Raw genomic sequence first — 15,024 nt, 5'->3', positions numbered from 1 at the left:
GTCACCGGGATCTGGACCAATAGGACAGCGCTTCTCTCTCCTCGTTTCTCATCCATTGAAATCTACAGTCAATGATTGAAATAAACACTGCGAACCACATCAACCAGCTTGTTTTGTCTTATATTAAATAATGTTACATGAAAAAATCCTTCCCAACCAATAGCAATATAAGGCTGAGCAAAATGATGTGTCTGTTTGCCGTAACCCGACCGACCCGGTATGAAACCAGCCGACTGAAAATAAATATCAGCATTTTGTTGAGAAAATGTCTTTTATTTTTCAATTATTTCGCCGACTCACCAACCGGTCTTTCCTAAACCGCCGTGTCGAATATTTTTGTCACTTCGGCACACCTATTTTTTATCCCAAAGGACTGATAACGCACCGCCATACGCATGTGCGACTTCATGTTCAGCCCTCCACACGCTTCTGTAATAAAACAGAACGCACACAGGTGTTTTTGTAAGTCATACACAAGTCAATTGGCCTCTGTTGGCGCCACTGACCTGTCCATAGTAATGTCACACTTCTTCTTCTTCTTCTTGGCGTTTTTTGGCGGGTGGCAACCAACGTTAGGTGCATTTCCGCCACCTACTGTGCTGGAGTGTGGGTCAGAGTATCTGCACTTATGCATCTATACCTCAAATTCTATTTATCAGCTTTGTTTCCCTTAAGAATTTTACTAAATCATTGCATTCTGTGGTTTTCAATATATTTTTCAAACTAAACACTTCTCTGTTCCTGATAAAATCCCGCTTGAAAACCTCCCTCTTTGCCTCAAACCTACTGCATCGTAAAAGGACATGCTCCACTGACTCAATTTCAACTCCACATTCACACAATCCTGAAGGATGTTTCCCCAGTAACGTTTTATTTAACCCAGTGTGTCCCAATCTTAATCTTGTAATTGCCACCTGCTCTCTTCTGCTCAGCCCCAGAGTTTTTACCTTCCCTACCTTCTTTTGTACCTGATACATGTGTCTCCCCTTCTGCCCTTCATCCCAGCGCCGCTGCCACTCTTTTACAATTTGACTTATGATTTGAGATTTCAAGTACTAAGGGCTACTTCAAACATGATCTCCTCCTTTAGCGCCTGCTTAGCAAGACAGTCAGCCATTTTGTTTCCAGGTATCTGCTTATGAGCTGGGATCCACATAAATTTGATCTGAATTTGGTGACAATTAAGTCGAAACAAAAACTGATACATTTCAAAGAGTATGTCTGGACGGCTCTGTGATGAGGAAGCTTGAATAGAAGTCAATGAGGCAAATGAATCGGAACATATAAGTGCCTCTTCAACTCTATTTTCTTCCACCCACTGTAACGCCTTCATAATAGCAATCATCTCAACTGTGTAAACCGCAAGGTTGTTCTCTGTTTTTATATTTAACTCCGGTATAACATATGCATAACCCGTTTTCCCTGATTCCAGTTCTTTGGACCCATATGTGTATATGTTAATGCAACTTAAATAGATATTATGAATTCTCTCATTCACAGCCTCCAAAATATTCCTCCCCTTCTACCTTCCATCTCGTGAACATATAAGTCAACTTCACCTGCTGGCAATAGCCAATAAGGTGTGACTGGGTCGGACACAGCAGAATTATAATTTCTCCCCTGGATTTCCATCTCAGTTGCAATTTGACTTGCTGTCCAAGCAAAGCAAGATGTTTTTGCTTTTCCGCTTTCCCAACAAGGCAAAAGATTTTTGACTGCTGGATGTGTAATGTCACACTCAGGGTGAGAAATTTGACTTACGCAATGCATTCTGGGTTTGAAACACCCCCAGCAGCGTCATCACAACAAACATGGCGGCGCCCGTGTCCCCCGCATGTTCCCCCTGCCTTCGCTACCAAAATAAAGGATTGCGGCGTACAAAAGGTCGATTGAAATATCTTAAAATCGTGAGATTTAGTCTCCCGATCGGGTTGATAGAGACGTTTTCCGTCATTGACTGTTGAAGCCTGACCCCTGGTGGTCACTCCGACTCAAAAAATGGCAAAATTTCGATCTTTCTTTTTTGCCTTCAAAGTAAAAAAAATAAGAATTTGCCTACTGTCCGACCCACTCAATTTTTTTTGACTCGGGTTACAGCAAATAGACAATTTATTTGGGGCAGCCTAAAGAAAATATAGTTTGACTTGCAGTTTGTCTTTGCTGACATCTTCTGGTAGATTTGTAGAACTGTAGAAGTGTGTGCGAATGTCATACATTTCAAAATAAGTGATTTACGGTCTTAACAATGCTATTGTTTCAAAATACCATTGATAACTGCAAAATTCAGTTCATCTGTAAATCAGCGTTTTCATCCCAGCAAATATTGAATGGCAAATATATCAGGAAAAACAAAGTAAAACGAAGCAGATTTTATTCTGAAAGACTGAAACGTTGACAAGGAAGTGCGACGATGTTTGTTTGACTTTACAAACTTGTCTTTTCTGTGATCTCAGTGCCGCCAGAAAGCTAATTTAGTAAATTTTTGTTCATTCATTTAGAACATTTATGAAGCGTTAATTGCGTATATTTAGCTGAGACGGAGAAAAGACGCGCGTCAACATGAAGACGCACAAACACCTAAGCTATGCTAATTAGTCTGCTCTGATCATGAAAAAAGAGCTCACTGATGGGACTGGGTTCTGCTCCACATCAGGTAGATTTGCTCATTTCTATTTATTTAACTATCATGACTTCTGTGGCACAAGTGGAACCTCAAATCTTGTTTCTTTCTGAAGAGGAACTAATGCTGATCAATAATTGAAGATGAAAATGGCGAGAGTCTCGGTGGACAGAGCTGCTGTACCTCAGAGCTGGTGCACATACACGTCAGAAGCAGCAGCAGTAGCAGCAGCAGTAGCAGCAGCGAGGATAAACAACGGCTCTATTCATGTTTTACCCTGCAGGGCTAAAACTGGAGTCTGATCTGAGTCATGGCTCTAAAATCCAGGAGACCGTGGACTACTCTGTTTTTTGGCATCTTCGTTGGGTTCACGGCGTCATCGTGGCTCATTGTGCCTCAGGTGCTGGACAGTAAACGGAGGAAGTCTGTGTGTTCTTACTATGGGGACGTGTCTATTGGAAAAGCCCCGGGGGCACAGGGGGGCTCAGTGCTCCTCACTGACCGAGGCAGCCCACCACAGCCCACCCCCAACACTGACCGAAGCCCTCAGGACAACGGGACTATCAGTCGACCCAGACGATTCCTTTACGTTGGAGTTATGACGGCCAAAAAGTACCTGACGTCTCGGGCAGTGGCGGCCTACAAAACGTGGGCACACTCTGTGCCCGGGAAAGTGGAGTTTTTCTCCAGCGCCGGCTCAGACACTGTCCCTTTGCCTGTCCCTGTGCCCGTGGTCTCACTGGCAGGTGTGGACGACTCATACCCCCCACAGAAGAAATCTTTTATGATGCTCAAATACATCCACGACCACTACCTGGATAAGTATGAGTGGTTCATGCGGGCTGATGATGATGTCTACATACGAGGTGATGGCTCGATTATAGCTCGGTCTCAGATATGGACCATATTCCACTCATTAATAGAGCTGGGTTTCGATTCAAATTTCAAGAATCCATTCGATTCCGATTTTTACGTTTCAAAATCGATTTTTTTCCGATTTCTCTGATCCCATCCGATTCGCTCCGATTTCGATCTGATTTCCGATTCGATCCGATTTCGATTTGATCCGGGGGTTAATGTTATTAAAAATGAAAAATGTATTTGAACCGTTTCCTTCACTTCATGACTGTGTAGAGAAACAACATATTAAAACTAGTATTATATCAATATTAACAGCAAATCTTACAAGTATTGGTAGTTACTGATGGAAGACTGATGAAAAGGTTAAGGGTCAATCTACCTTCAAGAAAGATAATCCAGGAGTCCTGAATTATCTTTCTTGAAGGTAGATTGAAGTTCACTGAGGGAAATGTAGAAAAGAATTTTGATTTAATTTTGATTTTTTTTAAATAAAAAAAAATAAAATAAAAAATAAAAAAAATCGATCTTTGGACGTACGAATTGATAATCGGTCATTAATATGCAAATCGATTAAAAATCGGAAAATCGATTATTTCAACCCAGCGCTACTCATTAACCTCCGTTTTTTCATAACAGGTGAAAAGTTGGAGTTGTTTCTCCGCTCTCTGAACAGCAGTAAACCGCTCTACCTCGGTCAGACTGGCTTGGGCATGGCAGAAGAGTTAGGCAGGTTGGCGCTGGAGCCCGGGGAGAACTTCTGCATGGGGGGTCCTGGGATGATCTTCAGTCGAGAGGTGCTACGCCGGATGGTTCCTCACATTGGCACCTGTCTCAGAGAGCTGTACACAACACACGAGGATGTGGAGGTGGGACGCTGCGTGCGGAGATTTGGAGGAACACAGTGTGTATGGTCTTATGAGGTATGTGCTAACATACATGTTAGTATACATATACTATCATTGTGTTTATAATATAAATAATATATAAAAAGACTTTTAAAATTAATCATCATGTCACTTTTTTACAGATGCAGCAACTCTTCTATGAAAACTATGAGCACAAAAAAGGTTTCATTGAAGAATTCCACAGCCCAAAGATCCACAATGCGATCACACTCCACCCAAACAAACGACCTGCGTACCAGTACCGACTCCACAACTTCATGTTGAGCCGTGAGATTTCCAGACTTCGTTATCGTAGCATCCTGCTTCATCGTGAAGGACTAATTATGAGCCAAATCAGTGACACGCAGGTGCTATGGGAGGACCAGCAGCTGGGTGCTCTGCCTTCATACATGCGCTTCCAGCCCAATGATAGAAGTGATTTGCTTGAGTGGGATTTCCTGACGGGCCGCCATATTTATTCTGCGGTAGAAAACAAGATGTCGAGACAAAGCCTTGGAAACTCTCTTCGAACTGCATTAGAAGACATTATAATGCAAGTCATGAAAATGATCAATGAGAATTCAAAAACACGTGGCCGTGTTATTGACTTTAAAGAGGTGCAGTATGGTTATTACCGCGTAGATCCGATGCATGGAGCTGAATACATATTAGACTTACTGCTTTTGTATAAAAAGCATAAAGGGCGTAAAATAACGGTGCCTGTGAGACGACATGCTTATCTGCAACAGTCCTTCAGCCAACCTTTTGTCACAGAGACGGAAGAGCTGGACGTGAATGAACTTGTGGCTGCCATAAACTCTGAGTCACAGAGTTTTCTGTCAAACTCTCTAAAGTTCTTGTCATCTTTTCAGTTCTATGAGCCGACAAAGGAAATGTGGGATCTAAGTCAGAAGAAAGTCCACATTCTTGTACCATTGTCAGGGCGCTATGAAATATTTGTCCGCTTTATGGACAACTTTGAAAAGGTTTGTTTGATTCCAAAACAAAATGTAAAGCTCTCCATCATTCTAGTTGAAAATGAAAGCAGTCAAGAGAAAGGGATGCATGCTCAGTTAATGGACGACTACAGCAGAAAGTACCCTAGAGCAGACCTAACTGTTATCCCCATGACGGGAAACTTCTCCAGGGGACTTGCTCTGGAGATTGGCTCTGCTCTGCTCGACAATGACACTCTCCTCTTCTTCTGTGATGTTGATCTTATTTTTAATGCTGATGCTGTGCAGCGATGCAGAGACAACACTGTTCAAGGTAAACAGGTTTATTTTCCAATCGTTTTTAGTCAGTACAACCCAAAGATCGTTTATGCGGAAAACAATCCAAGAGATAACAAATTTGTGTTCACTAAAAAAAGTGGGTTCTGGCGTGATTATGGTTTTGGAATCACTTGTATTTTTAAAAGTGATTTGATAAAAGCTGGAGGTTTTGATACCTCTATTTTGGGTTGGGGCTTGGAGGATGTAGATCTTTTCACGAAAATTATTAATTCTGGTTTAAAAGTCTTGCGCAGCCAAGAACCAGGAATTGTGCATATTTATCACCCTGTTCACTGTAACTCCAGTTTGGAGCAGAAACAATTCAAAATGTGCCTTGGGTCCAGAGCAAGTACGTATGCATCAACAATGCAGCTGGCCGAGCTCTGGCTTGAAAAACACACGGAGGGCTTTAACAGGACTGTATCCTGATTGATGATATCCTCTTTACGTCTACTCAGTTTACCTTAGTCTGCCGAATAAAAGTCATAATAAAATATATTTGATAAATGAGTAGAATTGCTAATTAAATGTACCATTCTTGTTGGGACGTTCCAATTTCTCCCATCAATCAAAAACCTGCACAGTGGGCACATTTTTCTTGGTAATCCTGGATAAGGCTCCAACTGTGGCTTCTTCCTGGCTCAGATCTGAGAGTGTGTGTGTTATCTCCTGCTTTAGGCACATTTCAGAACACATTTTCTCATTTGCAATAGGACACACTAAGTTAGCCCCTTAAAATAAGATATTTTTTTTGATGCAGAGTTTTAGAACAGAATCATTTTTAAATAAACATGATTATTGTTAGATCATACCGTATGTGTAAATTATGTGGATTTCGGCCCTTGTCTACAATATGGTTGCTAGGTAACAGTTGTGTTATAGCTGTGTCACATGGTTAATTCTGTGTCGGATCAGGACGGTCTGCTATTATTGGTCATTCAAAGTTATGACAAGATTAGGAAAGGGTTATGGTAAAGGCTAAGCTTGGAACAATGTTTGGGTAAAATCTTAATTATATTCATATTCACTAATATATACAATTTAAATGCACTTTAAGGTGTATCCCTAAAACTACCTCTCTTCTAGCCCTCTCACTGACCCCCATAAATACAACAGATTCACTTGCTGAAGTCATTTGGTCAATGTTAACCCGTATTACTTTTAAAAATAATTTAATACAGAGTAATTATTATAGGTACTGACTCAGGACCGCATATATAAATATATATATATTTTTTTTTTAACAAATTGTACAAAAAAAGCTCATTCAGTGGTCTGTATTATTGAAGTAAAGATATTGTATTGTATATTTTCTTTAATGTTTTGTATAGCCCACAGTGACAGATCACCACTGTTTTAAACAAAAATATCAAGAAATTAAACAATGTGATTACAGCGTTGATGTTTATAAACATGATGTATTTCGGCAATAATTTTAAATAAAATATATGCTGATTATGTATGTGATGTACGGATTTACTTCTCTGACTTGTTTTATTTTAGTTTACTGAAGAACAAGGAATATTACGGTCCATCATATTATTCAGATACTTTCAGATACTTTTATACTTTTTCGATCCATGGGATGCACATCAGACAGTTAAGCGAGGCGTAGAGGGGATAAATCTATTAAAGCAGAGCTTCTCAAACTGTGGGGCGCGCCTGTTTGGGAGACATTTGGAGAAATGTATGCGCACATTGCACGACAGACGTGTTTTGAGAAACAGAAAAATGCCCAGTGCCAACATGTGGTTCAACGCTTCATACAGAGAGCAGCAGAGGAGTGGATGCATCAGCCTGCCTCTGTGCCCCTCACACATGTCTGCATCTGTGCCCCTCACACGTGTCTGCATCTGTGCCCCTCACACGTGTCTGCCTCTGTGCCCCTCACACGTGTCTGCATCTGTGCCCCTCACACGTGTCTGCATCTGTGCCCCTCACACGTGTCTGCATCTGTGCCCCTCACACGTGTCTGCATCTGTGCCCCTCACACGTGTCTGCATCTGTGCCCCTCACACGTGTCTGCATCTGTGCCCCTCACACGTGTCTGCATCTGTGCCCCTCACACGTGTCTGCATCTGTGTCCCTAACACATGTCTGCATCTGTGCCCCTCACACGTGTCTGCATCTGTGCCCCTCACACGTGTCTGCATCTGTGCCCCTCACACGTGTCTGCATCTGTGCCCCTCACACGTGTCTGCATCTGTGCCCCTCACACATGTCTGCATCTGTGCCCCTTACACGTGTCTGCATCTGTGCCCCTCACACATGTCGGCATCTGTGCCCCTCACACATGTCTGCATCTGTGCCCCTCACACATGTCTGCATCTGTGTCCCTTACACATGTCTGCATCTGTGCCCCTCACACGTGTCTGCATCTGTGCCCCTCACACGTGTCTGCATCTGTGCCCCTCACACGTGTCTGCATCTGTGCCCCTCACACCTGTCTGCATCTGTGCCCCTCACACATGTCTGCATCTGTGCCCCTCACACCTGTCTGCATCTGTGCCCCTCACACATGTCTGCATCTGTGCCCCTTACACATGTCTGCATCTGTGCCCTTCACACATGTCTGCCTCTGTGCCCCTCACACGTGTCTGCATCTGTGCCCTTCACACATGTCTGCATCTGTGCCCCTCACACGTGTCTGCATCTGTGCCCCTCACACATGTCTGCATCTGTGCCCCTCACACATGTCTGCATCTGTGCCCCTTACACATGTCTGCATCTGTGCCCTTCACACATGTCTGCCTCTGTGCCCCTCACACGTGTCTGCATCTGTGCCCTTCACACATGTCTGCATCTGTGCCCCTCACACATGTCTGCATCTGTGCCCCTTACACATGTCTGCATCTGTGCCCTTCACACATGTCTGCCTCTGTGCCCCTCACACGTGTCTGCATCTGTGCCCTTCACACATGTCTGCATCTGTGCCCCTCACACGTGTCTGCATCTGTGCCCCTCACACATGTTTGCATCTGTGCCCCCCACACGTGTCTGCATCTGTGCCCCTCACACGTGTCTGCATCTGTGCCCCTCACACATGTCTGCATCTGTGCCCCTCACACATGTCTGCCTCTGTGCCCCTTACACATGTCTGCCTCTGTGCCCCTCACACATGTCTGCATCTGTGCCCCTCACACGTGTCTGCATCTGTGCCCCTCACACGTGTCTGCATCTGTGCCCCTCACACATGTCTGCCTCTGTGCCCCTCACACATGTCTGCATCTGTGCCCCTCACACATGTCTGCCTCTGTGCCCCTCACACATGTCTGCCTCTGTGCCCCTCACACATGTCTGCATCTGTGCCCCTCACACATGTCTGCCTAACTGGCAAACGGATACCCTGGCGTTTTGGTGCGCTTTGTTTGCGTTGAAGTTCCCATATGTGAATTGTTTACTGACAATGGCAATAAAACTGATTCTGATGACGTAGTGAGGGGCCCCCAAAAATGTTTTCGCGTAGGGCCCCCTGAAGGCTTGGGCCGGCCTGCCTGCACCCGCTTCACACGTCTGCATCAGCTCCTGTACGGTGTGGCCTGCTGGAGCAGCAGCATCACAGAGAGGGAGAGGAAGAAGCTGGACAAAGTCATCAAGAAGTCCAGCTCCGTCCTGGGCTGTGCTCTGGACTCGGTGCAGGAGGTGGGGGACAGAAGGGTCCTGGCTAGATTCACATCAACGCTGGACCGTGAGTGTCACCCCCTGCAGGACACTCTGTCCGCTCTGGAGAGCAGCTTCAGTGACAGACTGATCCACCCTCGATGTGTCAAGGAGAGGTGTTAGTTACACTGTTAGACCTAAACATGTGTCATTCATCTTCAGAATCTTGTGCAATGCTGTCATATTCATGTGCAATGCTGTGACATAATGTCGATCATCCTGGTGCAATATTCTCTGTCCATATAACAGCTGTAAATAAGAGTGTTACTATTGTTATTATTTTATTATTATTAAGAGTATAAGTTATCTGCTTTTTAATATTTACTTCTGTATCTACTCTGTGTCTCTCCTCTGTCCCGTTACACCTGGTTCCCATCGCGCTTGTCTCTCCCCTTTTTGAATCTAACTTTTGAACTTGCTCTGCCACTGGACGCTCATTTGAGGATATAAAGCATATTCGAAAATAATTATGTGTGCTGAGCATTTGATTCCTTTTCGCTTTGAAGCTAATGTGTGTTACGGCCTGGGACTCGTAGTAGTAAGAGTAGTCCACAGAGTAGAAGTAACGTGAGTCTTCTCCGGGGTCCTATGTTCCCCGAGACGTGGGTTAGGGTTTTATGCTGATATACTTCATGCTGCATGGATACTCGGAAGGGGGCATGACAGAAACAAGTTTAGTGTAGCACAATCAGACCCGGGTCTAGACTAAAGTGACTGAGGGTCTGAGTTTCAAAGGGGTGCAAGATGATACTCTTCCATCATGTCTTTATTTAACGCACCTGAAATGATGGTGCAAACACTGTTGAATGAGGCTGCAATGCGCCCTTTTGCACCCCTGTAGACCCAGGGCTGAGTACTATCTTAGATCTATTAGTTCGTACAATCCTTAAATACAATTTACGATTCTGTTGTGGACGTGAACGTCGCACATCTATGACGCTCCAGCGCAGCAGGAACATGGCGTCGGGGCAGCAGTGGGTGTTGGTGGAAATGGTGCAAGCGTTTTATGAGGTAAATTCTCCTCTTAAACTACTCTTTTGTTTATAGTTGTATTTTCAGTATTTGGTCGATCCTGCCTCTTGTGTCTTTCTTCTTATGATTTCTGCTTAAAGTTAGTTTAAGTGTGTTAAACCCGAAGTCCTCAGTCAGGAAGTAGAGATGATGGGGCGATGTTTGACAGATGCCTGGAGCCAGTTTCAAACTGGCCTTTTTTTTCTTTGTTTGAACAGAGAAAACAACAAGGAAGTCGGGCGAACTGTCTGTGAAATGATCCAGTTGTAACTTTACCCTCAAAACGATCTGTTTTTCTTTACTTCCGCGCCGTATCTGTGTTGCAACACTAGAATTTCCATTTTGGGATCTTATTTTATCTTACATGTCTAGACTCTTGACATTCTCCAAAGATAATAAAATGTCTGACAACACCTCCGAATAAATATTGTTGTTTTGAAATTATAAACGAAGCTTTTCCTGTCAAAGCAGCACCTGTGAGAAGTGACACCAGCTAACACAAGCCAACACTTTCTACATGCCATCAGCTCACACCCAATTACCACAGCAGCCACACTCAAACCTAATAAGCCATCCTTATCCTGTTTTTTTGCAGGCGCCTGCTTATCATCTGATTCTGGAAGGGATCCTCATACTGTGGATAATTAGACTGCTCTTCTCCAAAACTTACAGGCTACATGAGACGTATAAACTGACAGAGAAGGTAGACTCTGCAAATACCAGCAAACAAACAAATGCAGTGTAAAGAGTAGAGCAACTGACCTTTCCCTTGTTGCAGGAAAAGGAGGATCTGATTGAGGAATGGCAGCCCGAGCCGCTGGTGCCTCCTGTTTCCAAGGACCATTTTTCAACAAACTATGACGTTGTGACGGGGTAAAACTGCCTGACTAAACTTGGATTTCAGTTGCACTTAAAGTCTTTTATCATATTTTTTTCATTACAGACCTCCCAGTCACAAAATTGTAATCAACGGAAAGGAATGCATTAATTTTGCTTCTTTTAACTTCCTTGGTCTGCTGGACAATGATCGTGTCAAAGTAAGTTGCCTTTTAGTGCCACTAAAGTGTCAGTGTTTATGTATTTTTATCTTGAATCAGGAAAAGGCATTGGCTTCCTTAAGGAAATATGGCGTGGGCACATGTGGTCCAAGAGGCTTCTATGGGACTTTTGGTGAGTGTAGAGTTATATTTGTATTTTGCATTTTAATTTTTTCAAATCAATGGGTTTCTGTGTCGCTCAAAATGTTACTGGTTTTGCAATACTTTCCACATATGATAAACTACTATTTGTGCCAATAGATGTTCACCTGGAGTTGGAGAGTCGTCTGGCCAACTTTATGAAAACAGAGGAGGCCATTATCTACTCTTATGGTTTTGCAACCATTGCTAGTGCAATACCGGCCTACTCCAAGAGGGGAGACATCGTCTTTGTGTAAGCATTTTCCCTGCTAAAATGTGCACTGTTTTTCACATGCTCGCGTCACCAGTGTGTTTTTGTTGTTTACCCAGCGATGAGGCGGCCTGCTTTGCCATTCAGAAAGGCCTTCAAGCATCTCGTAGCTTTATCAAATACTTCAAGCATAATGACATGGAAGATCTGGAGAGATTGTTGAGGGAACAGGAACAGGAAGACCAGAAGGTAAAGCGTCTTGAGTTTATATTTGTTAAATTACACATGTGGCGTTCCGTGTTGCATCAATTTCCATATTTTTCCAGAATCCCAGAAAGGCTCGAGTGACCAGGAGGTTCATTGTAGTTGAGGGATTGTACATAAACACAGCAGACGTCTGTCCGCTCCCTGAACTGGTTTGTTAAACTAAACATCCCTACGAGTGTGCCATTGTAATATTAACGCTCTTTTGTGTGCGTCGTCAGGTGGAGCTGAAGTACAAATATAAAGTGCGGATCTTCCTGGAGGAGAGCATGTCTTTCGGGGTGTTGGGTGAACATGGCAGAGGAATCACGGAGCATTTCGGAGTTAATGTGAGTTTTTTTATTTTTTTTTTATTTTTTTATAAAGCTCCACACAGTTGCTCATTCAGATGACTTTGGCCCCTGAATCAACATACTAGTCTTAATATACGGGACGTGCTCCTCTGACAAACCAGGCTATCAAAGCGTGTATATATTTGGCATGACTCCAACGGTAAACAGGGTCATTATTGTGATTGGACTAGAGTTTGACATCCCTCAACCACTGAACCATGCGTGTGTTTCCATCAACTTTGTGGTTTTTTTTAAGACTTAAGCTGGGTCTCAAACTAATGACTGCTGTCTTTTAACTGAGGCAAAAAAAATGTCAGATTTTTACGTGCATTTTTGTAAGTCTGCAGAGTCTCCGTTCAGTTTGAAATTTGACTGTTTGAGTTGTAAAGACGTTTTTCTTTTATAAATTTGGAGATAAACAAAAATCTATCTTCATCATCTTCATCATGCAGCACTACTTTTTACATACTTCCAAAACCTTGTCATTACTTTTCTAGCGTCTCCGTATAAAAGTGAAATCTCTGCATTCATTTGTACAGAATCAGAAAATGCTTATTGCCATTGTCATCATTACGTATCTCTTGTTGCAGATCGAAGATATTGATCTGATCAGTGCAAACATGGAGAACGCCGTGGCCTCCATCGGGGGGTTCTGCTGCGGTCGCTCCTATGTCATTGACCACCAGGTAAACGCACGTTTTTGAAGCCTTTTTTCAGGTTAAGATCAAATAGGTTTAAGAAGTTTGTTCTGTCTGCAGCGTCTTTCCGGTCAGGGCTACTGTTTCTCTGCCTCGCTGCCTCCGATGCTGGCGGCTGCGGCCATTGAGGCTCTAAACATCATGGAGGAGGACCCAGGTACTGACTCTATTTTATCTACGCTTCATGTTACTTAAATAAGCTTGAATATTGGTGTAATTTACATTGTGTCGAGCAGGTATCTTCTCTGTCCTGAGGAAAAAGTCCAAGCACATTTATGAGGCTTTACAGGAGTAAGTAAATCAATGATTACACATACAGCATACTGAATAGTGTTGTCACGATACTAACGTTTGAGACGCTAATGTTTTGATTCTAACGATAGACTCGATACTGATTTCGATACCACAATGATAGATATATATATATATATATATATATATATATATATATATATATATATATATATATATATATATATATATATATATATATATATATATATATATATATATATATATATATATATATATATATATATATATATATATATATATATATATATATATATATATATGATAATATATATACATTTTACAATACTGACTGTCATTTTAAACCCTAAATAATAATAATTATAATAATCGTCTTTTCATGTGTTCTATACTAGTTCTGATAAAGTCAATAAATACTTGCTTAAATGTGTATGTAGTTTAGTTTTAAGTTTTGGCATCAATTGGTGTCTGATGATTGATACTTTTGACAATCTTAATACTGAATATACTTTTTTAGTTTTCGTAGGAAGTCATCAGGACAATGTTTTTAAATCAAGATGACATTATCACTATGAAAAGTGCTTCCGAATGGCAGCCAAAACGTCTTGCTTTTGAAAACATTGTCCAGATGACCAGATTACTTTTCAAACCTTTTCTAACATGGACCACACCTGGATGAAGGAGGGATTACGCAGACTTCTCTTTTTTTCTTTCATAAATAATAACTTTTCACCATCGTGGGCTTCTCTGGTTTGTGTCATGTTTAAGGCTTCTGTAGTGGATTTATCGTTGCTCTTGATGCTTGTCTTTCTCAGTATTCCTGGTCTGAAGTTGGTGGGAGTGCCTTTTGCCCCTGCCCTTCACTTGCAGCTTGAAAGAACTACAGGCTCCAGAGACTCTGATTTGCAGCTGCTTCGGAACATTGTAGAACATGTATGTAACTAAACCCATTATCTAACTAAATACATGACTGACTAGTTTTAATATTGTGATGTTTCTTTTATTTTTCCGTGTCAGTGTATGGAACGAAATGTTGCTCTGACCCTAGCGAGGTATCTAGACAAGGAGGAGCGTTTTCTGCCTGCTCCCAGGTATAATACGTTTCCATGGGTTTGCCCTGAAGGTTTGTCAAAAAGCGTGAAGAGTAAATCTGATGTGTTGTATGTCTGGTCTTGTGTGCAGCATCAGGGTGGTGGTCACTGTTGAACAGACTGAGGAGGACATCCAGAAGGCCGTGTCGAGCATCAAAGAGGCAGTTACAGCGATCCTGAAATGAACTTGTGCCTTCAGTGGGCAGTTAGACCTCACTGTGATGAGAACAAGCACTGGTGTTTATTGACACTAGAGCTTGGTTCACTGGATGTTATGTGCAGCTTTATTGTGTCATATTTTATTCACTCATCACTTTTTTGTCTTAAATATCATGTTTAATGATTCTTGTTTCATCACATGTCTTTACTATTTTGCTAGAATTAACATATTTTCACTAAACAGAAAGAAAGCAGTAAAACAACTTTTCATCAATCTTTAACCAAAGCAATCTTATTTATCAAGTACATTGTTTTGTACCCTGGAGTATTTTTGCTTGTTTTGTTTTATAAAATGACCTATTTTACTTTATTTCTTCAAATTGCAAATACAATTGATCTAATTTCAGACGTGGCTTAATCTTTTTTGTTACGTGGCTTCTTTCAAACTTCATGTTCTCTTCATGTCGCTCTTGGACGCATTTTGAAACTCCCTTTTCAAGTCCGATGT

The 15,024-nt window shown here is 42.2% G+C and overlaps 2 protein-coding genes across 2 annotated transcripts; both read left to right on the top strand.

The window, feature by feature from the left end:
* Positions 1 to 2,405: 2,405 nt before the first annotated feature.
* Positions 2,406 to 6,448, top strand: chsy3 (chondroitin sulfate synthase 3). The gene is made up of 3 exons (XM_072454034.1): positions 2,406 to 3,486; positions 4,118 to 4,401; positions 4,509 to 6,448. The coding sequence occupies exons 1-3, from the start codon at positions 2,931 to 2,933 to the stop codon at positions 6,066 to 6,068; spliced, it is 2,400 nt and encodes a 799-aa protein (XP_072310135.1). The 5' UTR covers positions 2,406 to 2,930; the 3' UTR covers positions 6,069 to 6,448.
* Positions 6,449 to 10,129: 3,681 nt separating this feature from the next.
* On the top strand, positions 10,130 to 14,865 carry sptlc1 (serine palmitoyltransferase, long chain base subunit 1). The gene is made up of 15 exons (XM_072454180.1): positions 10,130 to 10,310; positions 10,906 to 11,013; positions 11,089 to 11,183; positions 11,254 to 11,347; positions 11,408 to 11,480; positions 11,609 to 11,741; positions 11,819 to 11,948; positions 12,026 to 12,115; positions 12,185 to 12,292; positions 12,886 to 12,981; positions 13,054 to 13,150; positions 13,230 to 13,284; positions 14,082 to 14,199; positions 14,284 to 14,357; positions 14,449 to 14,865. Exons 1-15 carry the CDS (start codon positions 10,233 to 10,235, stop codon positions 14,540 to 14,542), a joined length of 1,443 nt encoding a protein of 480 aa, XP_072310281.1. The 5' UTR covers positions 10,130 to 10,232; the 3' UTR covers positions 14,543 to 14,865.
* Positions 14,866 to 15,024: the final 159 nt, after the last annotated feature.

The sequence above is a fragment of the Eucyclogobius newberryi genome, unplaced genomic scaffold (genome assembly GCF_026437365.1).
Source record: "Eucyclogobius newberryi isolate DKJ021-1_F unplaced genomic scaffold, fEucNew1.0.hap1 SCAF_2, whole genome shotgun sequence".
Lineage (NCBI taxonomy): Eukaryota > Metazoa > Chordata > Actinopteri > Gobiiformes > Gobiidae > Eucyclogobius > Eucyclogobius newberryi.
This window is presented reverse-complemented; position numbering and strand designations above follow the sequence as displayed.